At 37.4% G+C, this 26,740-nt stretch overlaps 1 protein-coding gene across 1 annotated transcript; it reads right to left on the bottom strand.

The window, feature by feature from the left end:
- Positions 1 to 656: 656 nt before the first annotated feature.
- LOC140231795 (gamma-glutamyl hydrolase-like) lies at positions 657 to 22,815 on the bottom strand. The gene is made up of 8 exons (XM_072311949.1): positions 22,692 to 22,815; positions 20,173 to 20,335; positions 15,780 to 15,870; positions 12,174 to 12,315; positions 6,093 to 6,205; positions 4,468 to 4,561; positions 3,122 to 3,253; positions 657 to 802 (listed from the first exon to the last, which is right to left on the bottom strand). Exons 1-8 carry the CDS (start codon positions 22,813 to 22,815, stop codon positions 672 to 674), a joined length of 990 nt encoding a protein of 329 aa, XP_072168050.1. The 3' UTR covers positions 657 to 671.
- Between the last annotated feature and the right edge of the window lie 3,925 nt (positions 22,816 to 26,740).

Genomic DNA, 26,740 nt, shown 5'->3' with positions numbered 1-26,740 from the left:
ATTTTATTGCTTTTTCGACCTTTTGTTTTCTATTGATTTTTTGCCAAAATTTGTTGCAGGCACTTTTTCAGGCTTATCTACACTACAATTGAATAATTTCAATGGTGAAAAGTTGAAATAATCTAATTTATATCAATTTAACCAAAAAACACAATTTGCATTTGATTTGCACACGATATCATGAATTTGAGCTGTTTTTTGGTTGACATGCATATGCAAAACATTACGTAACTTCAAAACGGTGTACCCGGACGTCTCAAATTTGGTCTCAAAATATGTGGGAGACTTCAATGAAAAAAGTCGTGAAACAACGCGGCAAAATCTTTGCGCGTTGTGAAATTGTGGCGCGAAACGTCGAGGGGGGGTCAATTTGACCCCCCCCCCGTTAGAATAGGGTTAAACATTGGGAAAAGAAGAATGCCAACATAACTATACTTGTACATCTTTGCACTAAACTAAATCCAATACAGGGTATTCCACTAAAAGTTGAGACTGTGACTGTGACTTTGGTTATGAGTAGCATACTTGTACCATCTACACATGTACTCCCCTGCATGTAAAAGAAAATGAATAAAAAATCAAAAAATAATGAAGAGATGTCTGTCTTTCGAGTACTGTCCTGACGCATCCAACAGTCCCATGCCTTTAGCTTGCCGTATGTCAAGACTGTCCTATGGAGTGAAGAAGTAGGCCTGCTCGAATGCTGTGGAACTGATGCGGTTCAGATTCACTGCCTTGTAGTTATAAATCAGAGCTCTCCTCTCAGCTTTTGTGGAGCTGAACCTGTGGTCACTCTTGCGTGCTACAAGTAAAAAGTTTGAATAGAAATTTGCACACAATTCATTTCATTTTGTTCATTTAATTTCTGACAAAAACGTAATCATAGTAAAACATTTGAATACACATACTGACATAAAATCAGTATAACAATGTGATCAAGGAAAATACTGTGAACAAAAATACAATACAGCGTCAGATGTAAGTGCTGTAACTTTTATAACAAATATTGATAAGTGAAACAAAAATACAACGAATTACTCACTTACTGTAATACCAACATCAACTTTAACTGGTCTCATAAGTCATAGGGTTAAGATTGAAACCATTCATGGCTAATGTCAAATCTAACTTTCACAAGTTTGATCATAATGGAAAATCATAAGAAAAACAAATGGTGGAGAATGATTTGCTGGTAATATCAAAACTACCATAAAACAAAAAACGAGGCAATTACATTTATTTTGTAAATTTTCACCAACATCTTGTGTAACCTGCAAACAAAATGTAAGTTTGCTGACAGTTGGCCTATGCATGCTACGAAAGATGAATTTATTGAATTAAGATATATGCTACAAATCAGATCTGCCTCACTTTCACAACAGCAGCTGTCACCAAACTCTATCACTAACAGCAGAGTTACAATTAAGCAGTATAAAGACAGTATATGAGTCGTGGTAGTGAGTGCATTCAGGACCATATAATGCAAGATGAGAAAAAACAGTCAATGGATATGCTACAGAGAGGTCCGCAGAACCAAGCATGGATTATCCAGGTGACAAGTCAATCACAAGAGTGTATTTGGTCTATGAATGCAAAAGTATAGTGAGCATGGTTATTGTCAATAGACAAGTCCCCGCTCCTGCTGAGCTGTTCCCTAATAAACCAATACTGTCTCAAATCACACACAGTACAGAGCAGCAGAACAGCACAGCCCAGAAATTTTCAGGGAGTTTCCAAGAGTGTAGGAACTCCCTTCCACATTGACCAAAATTTCCTTGTGCTACATACTTTGTAACTGGTTTCATATGAGATCTGTCCATGCATGATATTCTCAATTTTTCAATCATAAATCATGCTCATACTCTCCCTACCCTTTCTTCATGATGTGTTACCCATCACAGGAGACGGCAAACAACAACAACAACGATAAATCTTTCTAAAAGGTGCAAACAAGAGAGGATTTTTAACATGCTTTTTCACAGCATTGCATGAGTTATAAAGCTTCTGATAATGAACTTGATCATTGACCAATGACCAACAAAACCCCCCACCTCAATAGTTTTAATTAAGTCTTCTTTACCTGGTCTAAGCAATTAAATGTTTGCTTCTTATAAGCAATTAAATATTTGCTTCTTATCAAGTGAGATAGAGACATCTAGGGACAGATAACAACATATATAAAAGAGGACAGAAAATGGGGCTGATGCAGTATAAATAGGCAGAGCCATGTAATTTAACACTGTCAATATGTGCATAGCTTGATATCACTAAAAGATTACAAAAAAATGCACAAGCCAGCAGGAATTGGCAAAGTGCATACTTTTTTTATTGAAAACAAGGAAAATATTATATAAATGAAACACATAAGCGCAGATTAAATACATCTAATAGCCTATGTTTTGGCTATGGATGGAAGCTTGTTGGAATTATGCTGAACAATGCTAATAGCTTCAGTCATGAACCTGTGGCATTAAAATCAAACAATGCACCACCAAATGCAAAGTTTATATATGGCATTGAGCCGACCAGTGCAGTTGTCATCAATGTAAAATACCCTTACACATGCACTATATCACTCCAAAATACATTAACCTATTAAAGACTAGTCCCGAGTCTACTCGGGCAGGTGTCTACGGGAAATGCATGGTGTAGTAAATCAGTATACAAATGATGCACAGAACAGAGTGAATCGGTGAGAACTGGATGCGCGAGTTTAACTTTAGAACTGTTTAAACCCACGAGCACAGCGAGTGGGTTTTAGACTGCTCCAAAATTAAATAAGGGCATCCATTTCTCATTAATCCGTGAAATAGGCCTGTGCATCATTAATGTTATAAAATAGGCCCGTAAATTTATGAAATACAACTTTTTTCCCTCATCATGCGTCCGGTACACCTACAACACATTACAAGACTTGAGCCATGCCTTCGGATTTTATCGGACTCATAGCCATGCATTCGGATTTTAGCGGATGCATGGCTCAGTGTAGATCAGTAAAAATCAATGCATGACAATTGACCAATCAGGTTGCAGAGATTCTAAAGCCCATTCTATAACTTGTCCTAAACAGGTTTATGACAATGCATGGTTTGTATAACTTACTGGTATACATTCTACTCACCCTCTTCCACAAAGAAGTTGGCCATATACTGCAGCAGCCTGACGCAGCCGATCGTGTGACAGGCATTGACCTTGAACTCAAAGGAATTCTTCTCGGGGTGCCACTGGGAGCCATAGAATGGGAAGTTGTAAGCTGATTGGAGGAGAGAATTAATGTAAAAGTAAGAACCTGACACATACAAACCAAGGCCTTTGCTCAACCCTCATTAGTGTTGCTAATTAAGGTGACTATATTATGAGTTTATTGCTTTCAAAATAATATTAGTTTTCTGCTTTTTCTTTTTCCATACAAAAAATACAGAGCAGTCTAGCTGACTGGGATACCTCCATCTCCTATTTTGTTTCAGGTATGACCCTTCATGTAAATCGCAAGTTCACTGATGTTGACATTTGACCTTTGCATTATCAGGGCTCAGCTAGCAGTCACTCACCAAAATCACATTCCAAGGAGCAATATTAGGAAGATGCGATGTGTAATAGTAAAATGCATCTCGTCAATGGGTAAAATTACAACTTCCCAAATTATTTCAAAAGCCTTGTTAGAATCACAGAAAATTTGGAACCACTGTCATATTTGATATTTTGTAACTGTCAGTATTAACTTAACTGGAGTCAAAAGGGACCTGAGCTTTAAATCAAAGCAGAATCTTTGCCAGATGTTATCCTGCTGAAGACAAACACCGAGTGTACTCGGGCAAGTGTCTTTGGGAAATGCCTGTTGTAGCAAAATCAGCCCATCCGCAACAGGTTTAACTGACAAGTAGGGAAAGCAATCATGGCTTACACACAACAAGCACGGTCTGAGGGACACAGAACAATGAAAACATAAGGGGTGGGTTAGAACTCAGAGGCAGAGAGCCATACAGGTAAAGGGAGGGGATTAAAGCATAGGAGTGAACAGACAAAAGGCAGAGGTGGGCCAGTGATGATCCCAAGCATTATAGGGAGCAAATAGTGAGGAATCACTTAATTGATTAGTTTACTTGTAGCTTTTGAGAGACTGAAATTCATATGCATAACCAATAACCGTATCTCAGGAAATTCAGAATAGTTTGACCTTATATTACAAATATAGACATGATGACAGTTTTTTCTAACTTTCCATCTTCCATTACAATAGAATATGACCTTATACTACAAATAGAGATATGACAACAGTTTTTCTCTAAACTTTACATCATCCACTACAGTAGAATATCTAAATAAAACAGGCATTTATGTCTTAGTCAACTTCTTTTTATTTTGTTTTAGATCAAATACCTGTCATGTTTTGTATGTATTAATACTTAATTTCCACAAATGTGGCAGTTCTTGTTTTATCAACTCTCCCTGTTTTTGTCTTCTCACCTTCAACCATGGAGATAAACTCTACTCCATTCAGATCTTTGTTGGTTGACAGCACTTGGTAGAAGGATGGAAGGATTGCCGATTTGGTGAAATTCTGCGAATACGTAATGAGAAATGGTAACCCACACTGAAGCTGCACATATATATGTAGATGAAACAGACATACATGTCTTGGCCTCTTTTCAGCAGGGATAACATTGACCCTTGACCCCCCCCCCCCCCCACACACACACACACACATACACATACACATACACACTACCAAATGTGCCACAGCCCCTGTGTATGAATTTCAAATTTACACCTTATGGCTCATTGAAGGTTTGAAAAACAAACTCTATTATGCTCTTCTTCCGTAATCGATTGTGATGGTTTCCCTTAAAAGAAAAAACAAGTTATCTAAATACAGTACAATACCATCTATATACTTCAAGTTGAACACCTCCTAGAAAAGTATCACAAAACAATGTACTATAACAGAGTTTTCAGACCAATCTCAATCCCTTAATGCACTTCTAACACAATCAATCAATAATCCAACAAAATGGCAAGAACAAGATTGTCAAAATGGATTTTATGCCAAGTAGTGATGGTATACTCATACATGTATTAGAAAACCATTCTTAACTACTGCTGGTTTATACATCACAGTAGATCTGGATGGGTCTTTCAGCAGCACTTTACAAATCAACAATTGCAGCTCTATGCACAGTAAGAAACTATACCCTCTATACACTGATTTCTCTTTATATAACTTTTTTTTTTTGCTATCCTCCTCTCACTTGCTTACAGTCATGCATGCAACACAGATTGCAATGAACTTCTGCACCAGTGCCTCTCTGCACAAATGCAAAAATGGCCGTTTGCACACAGCGATTTACAGGTCACTTTGCACTTTCATCACAGAGACCCACATTTGATTCACACCTTAGCATGTCACCTCAATTCAAAATGTTTGTGCCAATTTCCTATTATTCTGTGCATGAGTTCCTAATTTTGGGATTTCTTCCTCATTCAACACTTGTTTTGATGCCTGTTGAAGTATAAGCTGAATACATTTCCGTGCACTGGATAATAGGAATCCACTGTAAACTGCATGCCACCCTTCTTTCTCACTGGACCATATCAGACTCAACAGGACTTGCTACAGGTGGTGACTTACAGTCGTCTATCTTTACCAAACTCAGACCCACTAATGTTTATCATATTTCATAATGCAGTTGTGAAGGGGGACAAATACACTAGAGCAAGATTTTGTGTTGGGTGAAAGATGAAATGCTTTGTTGCAACATGACTTCCATGGTGTATGTCTTACCTCTCACAAACTAGCAAAATCTTGTTTCATTGCATCATTGTCAAACGAACATTCACTTTTTGTTTTACATGATGTATAGTGAACTCCCATTATGAATCCATCATCAAGAACACTGTTTTAATGAAATTCTTGTTACAGTAAAGTAAAAATTCATTATTGTATTCCCTATGTTGAGCACCAGATAGACAAAATGACACTCTTTGTCTTCATTGAAGCGTATGTTTTGAACATCCTTCTGTATTTCATTTAATGAAAGGTACAGTATGTGGCTTTTTTTTTTTGTCGTCGTGAAATTACAACAGTAACTTACCGTGGTGGTAAGAGCATATTTGTGACTGTTGTAAGTTGAGTTCTGTGTGGTCAGCGTGTCTATGATATCAGCTGGTGTGTTTTCTGTGGAAAGGATCCGACTGGTGCCGTAATCTGCAGAATCATTGAAAGAAGGAAATGAGAGAGAAAACAAAATCAGAGTGTTTATTTCATGCATTACATGTTAGTATTACCAAGGAGGTACTACGCAATGCCTAGTACCTCCTTGGTATCACCAAATAGAACTGATACAGAACTTAATCTGCTTGATTAGATGAGTCACATACCTCTATAGGCCTCACACTTTTTACAAAGCTAACCCTTTTTTCAGCTATTACCTTCTTGAAATAGCCTACAAAACTTTCATTATCACCGCCCATCCCCCCCCCCAAAAAAAAAAAATATATATATCATGGTACAAAAAAATGCAGAAATGCCATGGTTAACACCCTTCCACTCTCTGACTTATGTAGAAGGGACATAAGGATTATTTGTCCTCATTTATTTGGTTGCATCACATCTACACTGTAAACCCCTTCACTGCCTCTGTGATGGAGTTTTGTTGATGTTGTCATAACATGAAGTTGCTGTTCCACTTTTAATTACACCCATGGTATATTTGCTGGAGGCAGGGGGCAGGACCATGTATGTACAGATTGTATGTACAGTGTATGTAATATGCGAGGGCTGATCATGTTGTTAAACTTAATTGCTCCTCTTCTTGTCTGCGTTGGTTACCCCATATTGATTGCAAATGCACTAAATAAATAAAATTAGTCAATATACACTTGCACTGGTATACAATAATACTGCAAGCACATTTCTGTAGTGGTCCATTGTATTTTATTTCACTTAATATTTTTTTTTTTTTTCTGGAGAAGTGGCTTTGACCAGCATGGCTATTTCATGTTTAACCATGATTTATTGACAGTATTGCAATGTGTACTTCTCCTACAGTTTGTGGTGGTGGGGTTTGCTGACTCAAGGAAACCTAGACTTGTATTATCCAGAGTTTGAAAAGGGAAATAAAAGCATCGTTTGTTAGTTGTTGTTGTTGGATATTTTTTTACTTGTAATTTGTTTGTTTGTTTGTTTGTTTGTTTATTTATTTTTTTTTTTTTTGTATTTTTAAATGCTGCATTTTATGCTGCACTGGCATTTTGTCATGTTTCACTGTCAGTTGATGTGTGGGCTTAACAGACTGTCACTAAATTGGAAAGGAAGCTGTCCTCCATCCATTAACCCTCTCAATGTGCCTAGACCTTAATTGATATTGTTGCGAGATTGATAGGCTTTAGAAACTATTTGAAGAGTTGACAAGGGCATTTCAGTAATATTTCAATCAAAAGCAGGAAATCAAAAGGATAGAAAACAGTTTGATTGTACTCTCATCACATGACATATGACAACAGATACTGTATTTCAGACTGACCATTGATAGGGCTGGCATTATCATACAACCATGAACTATCAAGGATAAAGACCAGATGAGCATACACATGAGTCTGTATTATGGAAGCACTGTACAATCAGCATGTTTGGAGTATTCTACTTGGTGATGTATTAAAGCACATAGAAATAGAATTACACATATGATGAGTCTGTCTTAAAACAGAGCACATGTGTGTGTACGTGTGTGTGAGAAAGAGTGTGTAGATAATATGTGTGTTTGCATCAATGTCCACGTACATATTGTATTATACTGTACACGTGTATGTGCATAATCTCATCAGCACTGTCCAGATATGCTATACATACTGTAGATTGATGATTGTTCCTTTAGGATGAATGTGTCTACAGTAGATTTTAGGGTGTGGTTTTGGTGTTTGCTTTTTTTGGGGGGAGGGGTTTCTTTATTTTTCATTTCTTTCAGGAGTTGTTTTCTTTTCTTTTTTTCTCTTTCTTTGCCTTAACCCTTTAAGATCTGAAGAGTTCTAAAAATGGTCCACTGTATAACTCTTATACCCCTTTCATAAACTCAATAATGCGGATAATATCCGCAACATTTGGTCGTAAAATCGGAGAGGGGATAGAATAATGCGCATTATTTCGACCCTTCTATTATCCGCATAATAGCAGCGTCGGGACCAGATTTTGAGTTTATGAACGCAAACCTAAATAATGCGGATAATTGCCGGGGTGCGGTCAAACGTCACCTGTCTTTCCCGCAGGAGGGGCGTGTGCAGTCACCATGACGATTATCCGCCTTTTTCAGGACGGGCGCTCGTAAAAATAATGCGGATTATTTTCAGAGTTTGTGAACGCATTTTTTATTGAATTGTCCGCATTATTCTTATGCGGATAATAGGAGGATGAGTTTATGAAAGGGGTATTAGCCGAGTTGCGCTTGGCAGAAGTCAAGAGAGTCTTACTACAAATGTAGTATTCTGGACCTGCCATGAATGACTTGGCATAAATCATCACATCTGGTTGTTTGCCAATGACATTGTGTGTCCTCCAGATCTCAAGAATGATAATATCAGGGTCTTCTCAAGCTGACTCGTGCACATCGTACATGTAAGTGACAAAGGAATGCTCTGTACTGCCCTTTCTCATGGAAAGGATTTAGACCCCTTTGAGGAAGGAAAATGTCTGACAAGCTTCTTCTCATGCCTAAAACAACAACAACAACAACAACCCAAACCACCCTCAAAACATGACTTTCCAAACATGAAAAAGAGTCACATTTTGGGACAATCTTTTCTTACTAGAACAACTGGAAGCCAAAACATTGCATTCAGTAATGTCCCAGATTGCACAACTTACAGCATAAAAATGCAAAAGCTCCCTATAAGGCGCGGGGAGGAGGAACACCCCCTACCACAAAAACCTCCTCCCGCTTGGACGTTTCATTCCCATAAGTGCTGCTGATGTACAGCAAAATCTCATGCCTTGCAGCTCTCTGAGCTTGGCTTCTCTAGAAAACAGATGTGGGCCCAAAATATCACAGTGTATTTCAGGCCATGTTGCCAGTAACTTGGCTGATTATGTGTCATGCACATAATTCATCAATATTTTATTCATTAGCAAACTTCAAGGGGGTAACCAAATGGAAAAACCCAATGGGAAAAAACATATTTAGCAAAAGACAGAAAATAAATACAAAGCAATAAACAAATCTGCCTTTCAACAACAACAAAGAATAATGCTGTTAATAGACACATAATCAGCTACAAAAATAATAATAACAAATTCAAACTGAACAAATTAGCCCTTAAACAAAATATACCAAGAAAAGGCTGCATTTTCCCAGTAGATCTAGTAATACAATTATATGATGAAAGCAAAGACAACTAAATTAGACATCATTTCAATCTGTCACACGAACTAATCAAGTTCAATGAACTTTCAAACTTGAATACAATGTGAAACTTTTTAACACTACCCTGACTCAAACCACCATATTGTTGTCCTTCAAACACCCCAGGAAGCTGACACCTAAAATAAATATCCCATCTGGAATGTCTTACTAATTGATTGCCAACAAAACATCAATAAAACTGCCATAAGGCAGGAAGTCACAAGCAGAAGGCCCTTCAGTACTGACCCTCCCATCTCTTCTTCAATTTGCAGTTGACCCGACAAACAAAAACACCAAGTTCGTAAAGTGTCACGTGGGGTTCCGTAATCACACGTGATAATTTCAATTAATAACACACTTCAGAGAGGGCAACAAACAATGGACCATCAGTGAGCTTCTCCTCTAATGGGATTTGAAATACATTGTACGAGAAAATTTTGCATATCTTCTAGGTATCAATCAATGTTTAATTCATTTCTCACAACACCCACTTGAAGTTGTCTTTTGGAGGCAACTCAAAATCATCAGTCCCAGATATGTACATTGTAGGATACCTACCCTACAGTATGTATACCCTTTCAATATGCTACTACTAGAACCTACTTCAATTCTCTTGCAAAGAACAGGGTAAAATCCTGGTGAAGTGGTCGAAATACACACACACACACACACACACACACATACACAAACAAACAAACAAACACAAACACATACGAACACACAAAAAGACTTGTATCTGCAGACCCTTCAATACTGAAGGAAGCAGATTAATTCTTAAGGAATTAAGAACCATTAAGAAATAGATCAACAAAGTCATAAAACACACAAAATCAAGTTTTCCACTCCAATCTGATTGCCTACAAATGCAAGGGTAACCTTTCACACTAAAAAAGGCAAGGTTTAGTCTGTCATGCTAGAGATCACATGTATGAATTGTGTTGTACTCTGTGTGTAGTTTTTAACAACTTCTCTGGTCTTTTTCCCATTCAAACAATCATATGACTGCTTTGCAAGTATTTGGGGCGAAGGGTATTAAAATTCACACTCACACCCTTAAAAAGCTCACTTGTACATGTATTCTCTGAAATGGTTACGATTACAGAGTAACAGAAAGTTTGTGTGACGTGTCCGTGCCACTGTATGAACATGTACAACATGTATGAGCATCAAATCAGCACATGATTCCATGCATTGATCGGTGCACAGTAAATGAAATCAAAGATTTAAATGGTAATTCAAGTGTGAAAAGAAAGAACTGCAAAATCACATGAGCACAGCAGAGAAAATCTGATAAAAATCAAATGACAATATTCTAGGGAAGCTATGAAATTGTGATGTTTTGCAAATTTCTGCCAAACAATTCCCTAAAAGTTGATATGAATATGAACATATGTGAGCTGATGATGTCAAGCGTCACTACCTCAAAACTTTCTTATGATCATGTGCAAAAAACTTCATTTTGCTATAAAAGTGTACAAAATACTACTGTATATCTACAAAAGTTTTAAATTATGACCAGTCACATAGGCAAAACTTTCTTATGATCATGTGCAAAAAACTTCAATTATTTTGCTATAAAAGTGTACAAAATGCTACTGTATCATACTTGCCAACTCTACCGCATTTGGCGGTAGACTACCGCTTTTGAAAGATTTCATTGGCATTCAAGCTAGCGCTGCTCGCATAGGCATCCTGGATTCTACCACTTTCTCAAATGAAAATGTTGGCAAGTATGCTGTATATATCTACGTAAGTTTGAAATTATGACCAGTCACATAGGCCTATATTAGGATTTAAGACTGGAGCATAATTATATTTGAATTCCACCCCCCCCCCCCCCAAAAAAAAAAAAAAAAAAAAAAAAATGGAAATTTCCAGATTTTATGAACAAACTACATACATGTGTATGGTAAGTTGTAAGGTGATGACATCATCAACTCACTCATTTGCATATTCACAGTCACTGAAAGTTTAAGAATTGTTTTTCTGAAAATTAGTGACTGCATCATTTCATAACTTCCTTAAACTTTGCGATTTCTATAAATTTCAATCTCTCTTTAATCAGACTAACTTGTCTGGAATTACCCCTTTAAAGGCGTGACGTTAAAAGATACAGCTGTATCAACTGGTGAAGATTATGGCACATGTTTGCATACACCCAGTACATAAATGAAAGACAAATATTTGCGTACAGTACATCATCACATTCCACACTAAGAGAATCATTACATTTAACAATATCGTACATAAATATCATGTTTTTCTGTACAGAAGGTAGACAGCAAGTGACCATTGATCTATACTTAGTGCACAGATTGAGATTATTTTTTTTTCTTCCACTCTCATGTCTCACTGTATGCTTCATATTCCCTACTCTCCATCAGTACTGTTTGCAACCTTCAGTGTTAATTGTCCATTTCACTCCATCCTTGATGCACTCTTTTGCAAGTTTTGCTTACAAATATGTTGCTTAGTCTTCATTTCAGACTTTTATGTCCTCAATCACGCTCAATTGGGTGGCCAAAAATTTGATAAGTATTTGATTCATTCAAATGCTTGTTCATCTCTATCAGTGGCGCCACCAGAGAAAGGACAACAAAATAGATTAGAAAATAATAATCTACTCAGATGAAGAGAGATAAAGAAAGGGAAGAATGTTGTAAAGATACAACACACTGTTTTAATTTTCAAATATCAGGAGTGTGACAAGTATGGCATGCTTCACATCAAAGAATAAAAGTTTTGTGCAAAATACATCAAATCCAAATGGTCAAACAGTACCTGGACTGAGTTTGACTGGGAAGCTGATGTTGTGAGCATCGATGTTGTACATCAGGATGTCTTCTTGGGCAGTGAGGATCATCAGGGCCTCAAAACCAAGACAGGTGCCCCACAGTGGGAAGAAGTCTCCATTCTTGTTGGCCTAAGGGATAACCATGAGCCGAATGGTAGAGAGATCAGACAATATACTCGTTTGTCCAACGTACAAAGTAACCAGACAACAAAAGTTCGTCCAGCTTAGGTCAACAAGGCCATTCACTTGGTTAAAATTGTGTCACGTGTACGCAATCACATCTTAAGAAGTAAGTGCATGTCTGCATCCTAGTACAATGTAGCTGCAATCTCTGACCCTCTCTTAACATCTTTATGGCACTGAAGCTCTCACACATGACTTATGCTGAAGGTTCAGATTGTGTTATGGTATCTTTTTCTTCTTTTTTTCTAAAGTTCCACCTTCCTTCCTTGCTTTCTTTGTTTCTTTCTGTTGACTTTTAGATGAATAGTTTGTCACTCAGGGACGGAGGTGGCCGATTTCATCAGCAAAACATCATCCAAAGAGTCTAACACAGAAATGTACTGCCCTGGTCCAAAGTAAGGGCTGGTGACGTTGTAACAGATTCATATTCAGTTGCAGTCGAATTGAAAACATGAGGTGACGTCAAATGCTACGACTTCTTATCAGGGACTGTCTGATAATTGAATTCTTTATTTGCTGATACTGTGAGGAAATGTAAGAATATTTTTCTTTCTTATCATAATGACTGTCCTATAGGTAGCATTTTCTGACACACACACACACACACACACACACTCCAGACAAGAAACAAACAAAAACAAAGACAAAGAAACACTGATTGGAATGGCATTTGCAAATCAGCCAAAAATTATATCATTTTTAAACATGACTCCACCCTGCAACTTCCATTTTAATCTTGTGATGTGTTGACAAAAGCAGTCACCTTTCTGTGCTTCCATGGGTTGTTGTTCATTTGAGACCTGAAGCTAGAAACCAAGTAATCCTCATCACGAAAGACAAGAGCCAAATCCTGTACAATAATACTTCATTTCATTCAGCAAACACACCCACAGGATTCACTGGCTTCAATTTGCACATTTAGCTTAGGGTTGCCTGATGAAAGACAGGATTTTAAAAAAAAAATGAATTACTCATTTATCACTGAATTAACAGCCAAAGTTTGGTAGTTTGTTGACCTAGGATTTTATGTACCCATGTACCAGTGCTAAAAAAAGTGCAGAGTGTATTGTTCTGTTTTGTTTTTGGTTTTTGTTTTTCTAGAACAACTGAAATAACATATGCTGACTACTTCCTGTCAGGTAACAATTAAAATCACATTTTCCTCCATTTTGCTTTCTACTTGCTCTGTCCTTCATTGCAAACTGGTACTGTAAACTTGTATGCAAGTATCCCATTAAAACTGAACACATGACACCTACCATGTACAACACAGCTGAACTACTGTAAAACTAGAAACTTTCACATGCCTGAAATTAGTGCACATTTTGTAGAGAGCCTAGATATGCAAAAGAAAATGGATATGAAAGTTTTGTCTACACAATGCATTGAATGCCAACCATCATTTCGCGAAAGTTTCATGCAATGTAAAAAGGTTGTTGGTTTCAATTCACAAAATTTTCAGGCCGCGAATGTTTCTGGTTTTACAATGAGCATCATTTACGACGACACCAGACCCTACACTTTCCTCTTTTTTTTTTCTTCACTTCAGAAGACAAGGATGAATCCAAACAAGGTAATGGCCTGCTGTGTCCAAAAAAAAAAAAAAAAAAAAAAAAAGTTACAAAAATACTCTACTGCAGTCATTGAATTTTAAAATTTACTCCCAGGACACAATTCTTTTTTAAAGATTTGTAGGGGCCATTTAACAGTTGGTATAATTGAGCATACTGCATCTTTTGGGCACTTTACTCAAGCTATTTCTGTCATGTGACCATCTCTTGTATAGTCCTGTGGTATGTGCACAGGATGACACAAAAAGTTGTTTTCAGTATGTAATTCTTTTTTTAATGTACTCATGGTCCTTTGTGTACAATGTCTATAATACAGCCTTCCGGCTGCGATGGATTTTGCTCAATAAAATACCTTTTCAATTCAATTCAGTTCCATTCAATTTACTGTACAGAAGATTGAACCCTACCCTCCTGCCTAATAACTTCCCTAATCACATTCTTACTTATGTTCATACTTGTCACTATTAACCAGTTAGAGACTAGTCGTAACTACACTCCAGCAGATGTTTACTTAGTATAGGAAATGAGTTTCATAGCAAATCAGCTTGCTCTCAACGGAATAAAGTCAAATATACAGGATACAGTTTTATGGAAAGACCTCTTTTCACAGCCATTTGTTACACACTTATTCCTGTGTCTTTACAACCAGCAGATGACTAGTTTTAACCCATTCCGGGTGGGAACCTGATGTCCTGTGTATTAAGTCTATGGGCATTTCAGAATTCAATATGGAACAGGTTAATATATCACTGTGAGGAAGCCATCCTGCATAACACTTCAGCAAACTGTACACGTAATTCTTGCCTCCACGTAGGCAGGCCTAATGCTCTCGTGAGGTGATCAGCTCCCTGATGCCCCCCCCCCCCCATCTCTCTTCAATCCAACAAGCTACTTGAAAGGATGGCGCGACGAGTGAGAACCAGGGGTCGGAAAATACATTCTGTACATTGTAGATCCTCTCTTGGCTTCCTTTTTATAGTTTTAATAAAGACTTGGGAGAGAAGCATGATAATGCAATAGAAGTGTTAACACAATAAAACTTTACCCATCCTTCTGATCTTAGGCTGGGAGACCCTACCCATACTGTTGACACTAATGCTTATCTTGAAGAATGTAATTATTTGTCAGTCCCTGCCTCTATGTGCTTTTTGCTAGTCTTGGCTCCAAACTGGCCCCCTCTATGATGTACATCCTGCAATGAAGCTAGGCTGAAGTTTCCAGATTCTGGCGGCTATAAAAGTGGTACAAATACTCCCTCAAAGAGCAATGCACACATTCTGCATTCATACTTGTATGATTTGCAAGTACTGAGAACTACTTGGTCATAAAATCAGATAAATCTTTGAACTAATGAGACCTTGAGCTCACCTACTTGGGTTGTGTAAATTTCCTATCTAAAGCTAATTTTCATCTTGACCCTTGACCCATAATCATATGTTCCCAGTGTCAGTTAACTGATTGCCCTGCTAAAGTAATTTCATGGTCTAGTGTACCACATTTTTTAAAGCCTGGAAAGTTGTTTGTGTTGTTTTGTTTAGTATTGTAAAACTGCATACACCAATTGTACAGATGAAAATCTGGGCATTGAAAAATCTGATGACTTCATCAATCAATGCTCAATACAAGTAGGGGAAAAAAAATGTGTAAACAAATGACTTGCAAAAAGCCACATATAATGCAGTAACTGCTGCAAGCTAGTCTATTCTGGGGTATCCAGAGCTGGGGCCAAGGTTTTATACAGTAAATTGTGTATAATCATATACTAGTAAAGCACATGCTGATGACAGGCAAATACGGAGCGAAGTATTCAAGCAGCCCTCTCCACCATAAAGTACCTACCGCTACTGCCAAGTGATAGAGAATTGATGCAGCCTTGGCGTAGTCAGACGTCAGACCTTGTATGGTTGCGCTTCCTCCTGGAAACAAAATGCTGGGAAAAAAAAAAAAAAAAAGATGAGCAGGTTCATTAGATCTTAAAGGGTGTGTACAGTTCTGGTCGAGGTGAGGATTTAGATTTCAACGTTTCGCGAGATAATCAGAAACTGCTCTATGAGATGTCAAAAGGGTTCTAAGGGGTATCAAAAGTTTATTTGATGAAAATCGGTTTTGAAATGGCTGAGATATCCAAAAACAAGGTGAAACAAAGAGATCCTAATAAAGTTGTGGCATGTCGCCTTTTATTATTAGCACTTTTTTGGATATCTCAGCCATTTGAAAACCAATTTTCATCAAATAAACGTTGAATCCTTCTTGAAATTACATGCTCTTTCATATTTCATAAGAGGCTTTTCATTATCTCACTTAGGAATGTTCAAAACATGAATCCCCACCTCAACCAGTACTATACAGTCCCTTTAACACTTACAATAGTTGTACATATCTTACGGAAATCTTACAATATCAAAATTAATGATGAAAGCATGTGCATTATCTTTTTTTTTTTTCAGTGAGATCTCCAAATGGTGGAAAGCAGGATTTCAGATTAAAACTTGTGAAATATTGCATTTTTAACTGAATATATCAATTACACAATGTAGCACGGGTGGATCCAGGAATACCGTATTAAAGGGGAGGCACCTTTACAAAATTAAAGGGGGGTGAAGGTACCCCTTTTCTCTTTTCATTTCTTTTGTTTCAACAAAAAGTAAAGAGGAGGCGCGCACCCGGTGCACCCCCCTCTAGATCCGCCACTGATGTAGGGATAGAAAAAAAACAAGGAAAAGTAGAAATTACGCGGTGCGTAAAATATGTCCCCGCCGGAAGTAGCATTTAGTAGCAAAATGTACAATATAGGTAAAAAGATCAAGGTCAGAGGTGAAAGAAGTCAAGGGTCAAAATTCTATGTAGAAGTTTTGAAGCCCTCACCTAGTGCCATCACATAAAGCAAACGGAATCGAAATCGGGTTAGAAATGACGAAGGAGTAGCATTTTGTAGCCAATGTACAATATAGGTAAAAAAATCAAGGTCAAAGGTCAAAGAAGTCAAAGGTCAAAATTCTGTGTAGAAGTTTTGAAGCCCTCACCTAGTGCCATCACATAAAGCAAACGGAATCGAAATCGGGTTAGAAATGGCGAAGGAGTAGCATTTGGTAGCAAAATGTACAATACAGGTCAAAAATCAAGGTCAAAGGTCAAAGAAGTCAAAGGTCAAAATTCTGTGTAGAAGTTTTGAAGCCCTCACCTAGTGCCATCACTTAAAGCAAACGGAATCGAAATCGGGTTACAAATGGCGAAGGAGTAGCATTTGGTAGCAAAAAAGTACAATATAGGTAAAAAATCAAGGTCAAAGGTCAAAGAAGTCAAAGGTCAAAATTCCGTGTAGAAGTTTTGAAGCCCTCACCTAGTGCCATCACATGAAGCAAACGGAATTGAAATCGGGTTACAAATGGCGAAGGAGTAGCATTTTGTAGCAAAAAAGTACAATATAGGTCAAAAATCAAGGTCAAAGGTCAAAGAAGTCAAAGGTCAAAATTCTGTGTAGAAGTTTTGAAGCCCTCACCTAGTGCCATCATATAAAGCAAACGGAATCGAAATCGGGTTACAAATGGCGAAGGAGTAGCATTTTGAAGCAAAATGTACAATATAGGTCAAAGGTCAAGGTCAAAGGTCACAACTGAAATTCTGTATAGAAGTTTCAAAGCTCCTATGTAGTGCTATCATATAAAGCAAACAGAATCAAAATCGGGTTAGAAATGGCGAAGGAGTAGGTCAATAGCACAATCAGGGTATGCAATTGTGTAACAGGGCAAAAATGAAAAAACTTGGTGAAAATGCTTTTTTTGTTGTTTGTTGTAGCTGAGTGTTCAAATTTTCATTTCATGTAAAGAAAGAGTCAAAATTTTGCATTAAACTGCGCATAAATTAGCATTTAAATTAGGGGTGTCGAATTACATTGAAATGACTAATATATTAGAAAAATTCATGAAAAAAAAGGAGAATGCTTTTTTCATCTGATATTGCTGTTAGATATTCCTGATAAATATCCCTTTCATTCACCACCAGCACATAGCCATGACATATCACAAAATATGAATGAATTTCATATTTTCACTTCTCGAAATGGATGATCAATTTTGTAGGCATTATTTTGAATTCAAATAAAACCACTTTTACATATTTTATCATATTTCACTTTTGCCAAAGAGTGAAGAGGCGAAACTTTCAGGAATAGGTAACAGACATATAGTGGCCATTATTACAAATTTTTATGAAATTAGGGCTGGTACTTTGGAAGATATTATATTTTTCATCTAAAAAATTATCTGTACAGTTTGACCTTGAATGTGCGCACAGTGTTTGGATCAATTCTCATATTTGTAAACACAGATAGAAGAATGAATGTGAGATTTATGATGACTTGAGTTGATATCCAAGCTGTGACACTCAAACAATGACATATTAAGCCAAAATACTATGTTTTTGCTTATGATATCTTTAGAAATTGAACAAGCATTGAAATATGAACACGGAACACTTATCATATGACCTTCATGCAGTATTACATGGGCGTGTATCGGTCTTATTTATGCTCAGCAATTTGTAAAAATATAAAAAAATAAGTTCCTATTGCTCAAATTTGCTAAAATTTTCACACAATAGATTTCTACATATGTACAATTCATGGTTAAAAAAACAAGGATATTCAATAAGGGAAAAAGATTCTTTAAAGTAGTCAAATCAGGATATACCTAACTGAAAGTACTGAAAAACGGCTGCACTTATTTTACTCAGCATTTGAAAATGGCTCAAAACTCAAAACTGGCTGAACATTTATTGGCAAACAGCACACCATATTGTAGTGTGTCTTCAGTACTTTCAGGAAAAGCAAAAAAATAAGCTGTTTCTCCATGTATAGCTGTACAGCATGGGTTAAAAGGTCACAATGTCACAAAAATAAGCCACCATTACACTCCTACCAGGATGGGACTTCAGACCTTATAACTTTCTCCAGCTGAAAGAACCACTGTTTTTTATTGCATGCAAGCAATGCCAGGAAAAAATCCATTAATTTGATACCAAACACATAGGGGTAGACTTAAAATATGGACCTCAAATCTTGATTCTACATAAGTTGTAAAACGCTTTTTTTGACGCATTATGTGGGTTTTGGGGGACTTTTTGGTAATTAATCTTTAATAATTAACAGTAAATGAGAAGAAATTAGCTATTGTCTTACCACATGTGATTACTGATGTCTTGGCATGCTGCATGTGAATTTTTAAGTCAGTTGGTGCATTCTTTTAGAAGTTACAATTTTTTAAAGTGAGGAAGTCATGATTGCATACCCTGATTGTGCTTATCACCAGTAGCATTTTGAACATTTTGATCACACACGGACGCACGGACACACGGACGCACGGACGGACACACGGACACACGGACGCACGGACGGACACACGGACACACACACGTACGGAGCCCGTTTCATAGTCCCCTGCTCGAACTCGTTCGGCGGGGACAATCAATTCAGTCCATCACCATACTATAAATACATCTAGATATTATACAGTATGTGTACCTTAATAGTAATTTTAGTTCAAAGCAAATTGTTGCAACAAAACTCTCAGCTCATGTCAAATCATTCCACTATTTATCTTTCTTTCACTTTTGAGGGTACAAATATAAAATCATCCTTATTCCAAGGGGAGAACCTCTTGTAATTTTAATGTTGCTGTCCTAGCAGCAACCATGCATAAAATTGGAATAGCAGCCTTTTTGTACAGCCTCTAATTTTTACATTAAAGTCTGCATTATGATGGCCATACCAGTATATCTTTTTCTCCTCCCCTTCCTCCTAATCCTGCTTGAGTCCTTCTTCATCTTATATCAGTCACATCACAACTGGTGAATTGATTTGCTAATAATGTCAAGTTATCTGAAGTGAACAAAAAGAGCGTCAGTACACTTCATCAGTTTCCTAGACTGTGTGCAACAGAAAACCATTACATGGGGTTATTCAACCTTACCCGTTGCAAAAAGTGAAAAAGTAAGGAGTCTGTTTTACATCCAAGGGTTGTGACTCTTTTCCACTTTAACTTTTTCTACAGAGCAATTCTGATCTAGAAGGGATGGTAAGATGACATATGACGCTGGCCCAGCTGGTGTCCCATGGGGGGCTTGAACTAACTCTATCCCTCTCGCATACTATCAAAGTGGGCAAGATATTGCTTATTAAAAAGCCAAATTGACATCCCATTTGATGCTACTGTTTTTGGGATTACACCATACTCACCCATTGACAGATTTGAATATCTGAACGTAGTATTCTTCTGGCTGCCTTACAAGGATTGGAACTACTCTCCCACCAGCAGACTCGATGTACTTGACATATGAGGCTGAGAGGTAGGTGGGGCCGAACAGCGCCAGGACAGGTGTTGATTCTTGTGTCAGGATTCCTGCATAGTTATTCATAAATTGGTGATGTGAAATCTTATATTATATATAATATCTCATATATATCATATCATATTGAATGGGACGAGAAACTCAATCATGCATCATGAACGCATGTATTTCCTACACACTGTTATCTAATTCTGAGCAATTTCTTCCTTATTATGAACTATTGAAACAAAATCAACAATAAAGTGAGTTTGGCAAGGGCTGCCTTCAGTCCAAATATCTTCCTAATTAAATATCTTAATAGCGGTAAACCTTGCAGCCATTTTAGCAAGATCTCCCATACCAGACAAATATCTGAAATCATGCTGGTACACCTACTGTGGTATCTCACTGGCACATGCTTGATGATGACTCAAATTGCTATGCAAGGAGTCATGACAACTGCTAGATGAGGGTGTAGACAATTTATAGCATGATATTTTAATGGTCATCTTAGTCTGTAGACTTCATGAGGTAATGCAGTAAAATATAAAATATGGCCACACTTACAAAGTACTGCCATTTATATTCTGTTGGAGAATTGCCTATTTTCATCCTAATTACATACATGGGACTTTTCAAACTCTGTCATTATATAAATTATCACCATTGCACATTGGAATCTACAATGCCATAAGACTTTGTAGTTTTTAAAAATCCATTTTGCAATCAGATGAATATAGGTATTGATCAATTTGAATAACACATGAGAAAATATAAATACTGGAGAGCTGATTTACACTGTAACCAAAGATGAACATAAAATTATATTTTGTAGTTTCAAATTCAGAATTTCTTTGTTGTTGTCACTGTTGTCACAGACTTTCCAGTCTAATGATGTCTGCTGAGATGAGGTGTAGGAAAATATTCTATTTACCATCGTACATAGCATTTACATTTATATATGAAAATGACTCTCAAAACCAAATATAATGCCTGAAAAAGAAGAGCTGCAGAACTTCAAATTTCTTCAGTCAAGTTATACATAATGTCTATTGTAGAATTCCAATCCTTGCCCATTCTTTTCAATTGCACTAAATTATTTGGTGAGCACAAATCAAATCAAATCAAATCATGGAGGAGAGAAATCTAGATTGTGCTTTGAATGAAAAGGCTTGGTCTTCAAAGTAGGGGGAAACATAAACATGAAATATGTATAAAAAAAAATAATAGACCATCAACACAGTACTAATTAACTCTGCTGTACAAGACAAAAAAAGTACTTGTTGCTGTATTCACCTGTATTCATCTGTCTTGTTGGGCTGTTGTTGTTGATGGTGATAATGATTTTGTTGATGTTGTTGATAATAATAATAATGGCCTCTTATAATGCGCTGAAGTCCATCAAGAATGATGTTCATGGCGCTCTTACATAACCAGCATGAACAGTACATAATTACAACCATACAATATTCAAATACGATAACTCATCAGAGCAAATGAAATACAAACAAAACAAAATGCTTTACTATACATAACGAAATTAATCTCAGAATATAAGAAAAACCCATTATGTACGAAATATGCAGTAACTCTGCTTGCTGTTGTCTATTCAAGGGTCATGTCATTCATATTTGAATATTTGTGCATTGGACTCCTGGAAAGAGGGTAGTCTCACATCCAGTGCCATCCCACTTGACTGTAATTTCATGTCAAACTTGAACGCCATTCAGTTTGACTTCTAGTTGCAGTACTGACTGCTACATGCTGTAGCACTGTTTTAGGAAAGGAAAACTAATCTGCAGAGTACAGTATATGTGTAAATCAGTTGCACTTCTTTAACAGGAATTCATCAACATCTGACTTGAAATTATTGATTATTTGTGAAGTTTCTTCCACTGTTCTATTAATGTCAATGATGACTCTGGTACTGGAGTAGCATATATATATTCCACTACTCTCACTAAGTTTCAGTGAGATACTAGTTTACTACAAATCTAGATCTGTAGTAAATTACCCAAGCACGTACTAGGTACCTACTATATTCTATAACCCCAGCCAGAGCGCTCCTTGTACACAGTTATTTAACGCTATTAAATGCATTGGGGCTGATCGCAGTTAATAGTTTAGTAGCCTACTTAACTATACACAGCCCAGTCACTGAAGCAACAGCGTCTGCTCGGGCTAGCAGCCTACACTATTTTACTAGTAGTATTGTAAGGTAGCCTACTAGGCCTACTGTTACGTTAATAGCTACAGCTAGTGACAAGTGTTAGTAAAAATTTACTTCTATTTTTAGTATTCAAAACGGAAATCTTTTCAAATGTGGTAGGATTCATGACAGAAGAATGGACATCTAATTGTAATACTGCTGCGAACATGTAATAAAACAGTCACCAACCTCTCTAAAAATTAATGATATTAACCTACCAATGATGGGGTTTTCGGTCACAGGTTGAGCCTCAGTGTTGTACCGAGCTGTCTCGCTCATTACCAGCGGACAGGTAAACAACTGGATTACCAGCACGGCGAACGGAAGGCTGAATTCTGCCATTGTTTTCTAAATGGATGTTATTGTTGGTCTTCCTAAAGTAAAGATCAAGGAGAGAAAACAGCGAATGACCTTTCCGTTGACTAAAACTCCGCCTTGGATGTCACAGTCAATTACTTCGAATCAAAACAATGCACGATGTGAGACGATAAAGAAGACACCCGACACAGGGTCTAAACGTTCACGGGGATCTCCCTTAGATTACTCGCTGTGTGTACTGTGATGTGTGAACTGTGAAGAGCTGCGTATCGCGATCGGCACCGGCAGCGGCAGGCGATGATGATTTCAACTTGTGACTAGACCTTCTCAGCTGTCGGTTGATTGGCATACACCAGGTGGGCCGGGAAATCAGCCCCTGAGAGTTCAGCATACAGCAACAAGAAAGACCAATAATATAAGACCTTTCCTGACTTTGATAACTTTCGATAAATACCTGCACGTGACTCGTCCGCACTATCGCTGCCGCCTGGCTAGGAGTGTATACATCGCACAGGCACGTACGTAAACGTCCACCTAGCTAGCAAAGAGATCTCATACTGCTCTAGCTACTGTTATTTGGCCGAGCGTGCGTGAGCGTGCACACAGTCCACCCCATGTGCATGGGGGATGCCTCTCCAGGGGAGCTTTCTTGTTTGTTTACATTGGGTGTGCATTACTGAGTATGTGATTTTGCAAGAGAAAGGATGACATCCCTGGGGGTGTTTCATCAAGTTAGTCAGCGCTGACGAGTTGTCAGTCTCTGACAGTCACCATAGTAACAGTCAGTGACCAGAGCATCTCAGCCGATCACAACAAAGGATTTTGCTGAAATTGTCAGCGCTGACTATATTGATGAAACAACCCCCTGGCTGGAGCTGGTTTCGGGTAGAGTTGACCCCCCCTCCCCACCCCCATCCAATGATTATCTGGACCGCATTCTCGTTCCCAGTTTTTCGGGGAAATGGTCATAAAGGCTAAATTCGGGAGAAAATCACGAAAATCGTCGAAATGATAATAGTGGGTCACTTTTTTAAGTTTTGGTTGAGACTTAACTTCAGGTTTTTATCATTTTTTGGTGAGATAGTGAGAAACCTCTTATGAAATGTGAAAGACCATGTAATTCCAAGAGGGATTCAATGTTAATTAGATGAAAATTGGTTTTGAAATGGCCGAGATATCCAAAACAGAGCGATCCTGATAAAGTGTGGGACCCACATTTGATTGCGATCGTTTTGTTTTACTTTGTTTTTGGATGTTTCAGCTATTCCAAACCCGATTTTTATCAAATAAACTTTGAATTCCTCTTAAAATGGTATGCTCTATACTATTTCATAAGTGTTTTCTTGGTATCTCGCAAAAAAGTTAAAGCCCAATTTTCATCTCTACAAATACTGTACCATCCCTTTAAGTCATGAATCCTAGGATCCATGCTTTGATTAAGGGCAGTTTTCAAATTCCCCCACCCAAAAAAAAAAAAAAAAAAAAAAAAAAAAATCGGATTAGTTTTCAAACCCCGAAAAGTTCTCAAATACATTATGTACAATAATTATGTCAGGATATTGTGGCTTTCATGTGTGGTTTCATGCCCCAATTTTCCCGAATGTGCCAATTGTGCTGCAAAGCAGGCTGGTGGCATTTTTTTCGCAGGGAAGTAAATTTTCTCCAATATTCAGCATGAGAAAGTTCCTAAAGATATCCCTGTCCATGCAAGTGCTGAAATAATTGTAAGGACACTTCACCCCGATACTCATTCATTTTGGGATACTTTTGCAACCTTCCCTTCTAAAAACCAAACTAAAATAAGGGGAGGGTAATAATTTGATGCCTTCGGCTCTTCCAAAAGCCCGTGACAACAAGGGGGTCACAATATCCTATCCCATTTCCATTCTTGACCTATAAGCCCAAGGGACGGGGGGGGGGGGGGGCATTGTGTTTCCAACCATTTGCTACTCCTATACCCTAAACCCAATTTCAACCAAATTTGGTGACTTTTCCTTAAGATTCTATTGCGAACATTAACTTTTGATATGTAATTTAGGCCGTAGGTCCAATATTGCTGGTTGCCATGGGAACCATAACCTGACAACCATATCAGTCAAATTTTGCTTGTTTTTCTGTTCCAATTTCAGCTAACAATAAGATAGTAGATGATATCTGGCTTTCTTGGCTTTTTGTTGAAGGACCAATTAAAAGAGATGAAGCAATTGCGTTTGTGAATGGCCCTAAAATTGCATTCTTATTATGTCCTTTATTTTACTTGTGACATCCATGATAGACATCAAACGATATACATAAGATATAAGAGACAATTGAAACAAACAGTATTTTCCAAATTATTACCCTTTCATTTTCAAGTGTCATTCAGTATAGAATCTTTTACACGTCAAGTTTTGCTTACAGTATACACTTTGTTTATCATATTATTATCAATCTGCAAACTTAAAATTACAATATTATGACATTTTAAATGTGATACCTATACATGTACCTGTCCCAAACAATACATATGCCTGTTTATAAATCTAATTTCTTTATATTATAATGAATAGCTGGCGCCCCCAGCTGTTGCCCTCGAGAAATTTCACTTATAACAAAAAGTGAAGTTTGACTTGCATTTCTTTGGTGGCAAATATGAAAATGATTGACCTAAAATAAAGACACATACAATAATAGGCATATAGTGGGGACAAAGAAAGCATAAAGAAAAACATGATTTTAGCATTAAAATTTCTTTATATTTTGATGAATAGCGCCCTCAATGGGCGACTTTGAGGAAGTTCGAATAATAGGGTCATGGAGAGTTTGACTTGCGTTACCCATGCATGCGCCATGTGCCTATGACAGTAATATTAAAACTTGATAAGAAGTTATATGCCGCCCCCCCCCCCCCCGAGAACTGGAAATGTCAAAATAGCATGGCTTTTAAGAATCTGGAACAAGCATAATTTATTATACAGTGGTTGACCGCCTGAATGGGGGACAGGGGTTTTATTGATGGATGGATGGATGGCAATGGGGGGGGGGGGGGGGGGGAGGTGCGGGAGAAGTTGGTCAGACGAAGTCGAGGGCGGTGGAAATAAGCCCCCTCCCCATCGCCGCCTACATTCCAAATTATTGAAGAATGGTATTCATATCAAAGAGATGATATAGTTTTGGTTGAGATTCAGAATTTACCTTTCAGATAATTATTACAAACCATTTATGAATTAAAGATCATTCTAAGAGGAATCGCAAGCTTATTTGATGAAAATCGGTTTTGAAGTGGCTGAGGTAGGGCTTATCCAAAAACAAAGTACAACAAAGTGGTCTTAATAAAAGGTGGGTCACACCTTTAATGAATTCCTATCTCAACCCAAACTATGCAATTCCTTTATAGTACACTGTAGTTATATCGATGTAACAATGGTAGAGATGCATCGAAATGTGTGCTTCAGGAAAGATTCGCAAAAATGAGATCCAAATTGATTCTGTTTCCATTATTTTGTGTCAGGCTTGAAAGTTTTTTAAGTGTTTTAATACAACTGTGATCTTTTTTACATCCTTTTGACAGAGAAGAAAATAATGTTTTACTGAAAGTTATAACGCCCATGATTCATGATTTAAGCTCAGCCCTTCACAGGCTCGTCGAAACTTTCTCTCTTCGATAAAACACTCAACTGTGGCTGAAAATCGCATGCTGATTCATCAGTGTCAACGGTTTTGTTCTTTGGTTTTTTTTTTAATCCTTATAATGATATGTTTGATTATCGGCCCTTCATTCATTCATTTCTGATTCTATATCTCCATTTTTTTTTTCATCTGCCAGAATTTTTTAGTGTTAAGCAAACTCTTCTGATCTTAGTTGATTGCCATATAATGTTCCTTTGATTCTGTGTCATGTGAAATAATATGAAGTTTTGTATTTTATGAAAGAAGAAAAGGTTTCATGGGGTTCTGTAGACCCCCCCCC

Source organism: Diadema setosum, chromosome 8, assembly GCF_964275005.1.
Source record: "Diadema setosum chromosome 8, eeDiaSeto1, whole genome shotgun sequence".
NCBI lineage: Eukaryota > Metazoa > Echinodermata > Echinoidea > Diadematoida > Diadematidae > Diadema > Diadema setosum.
This window is presented reverse-complemented; position numbering and strand designations above follow the sequence as displayed.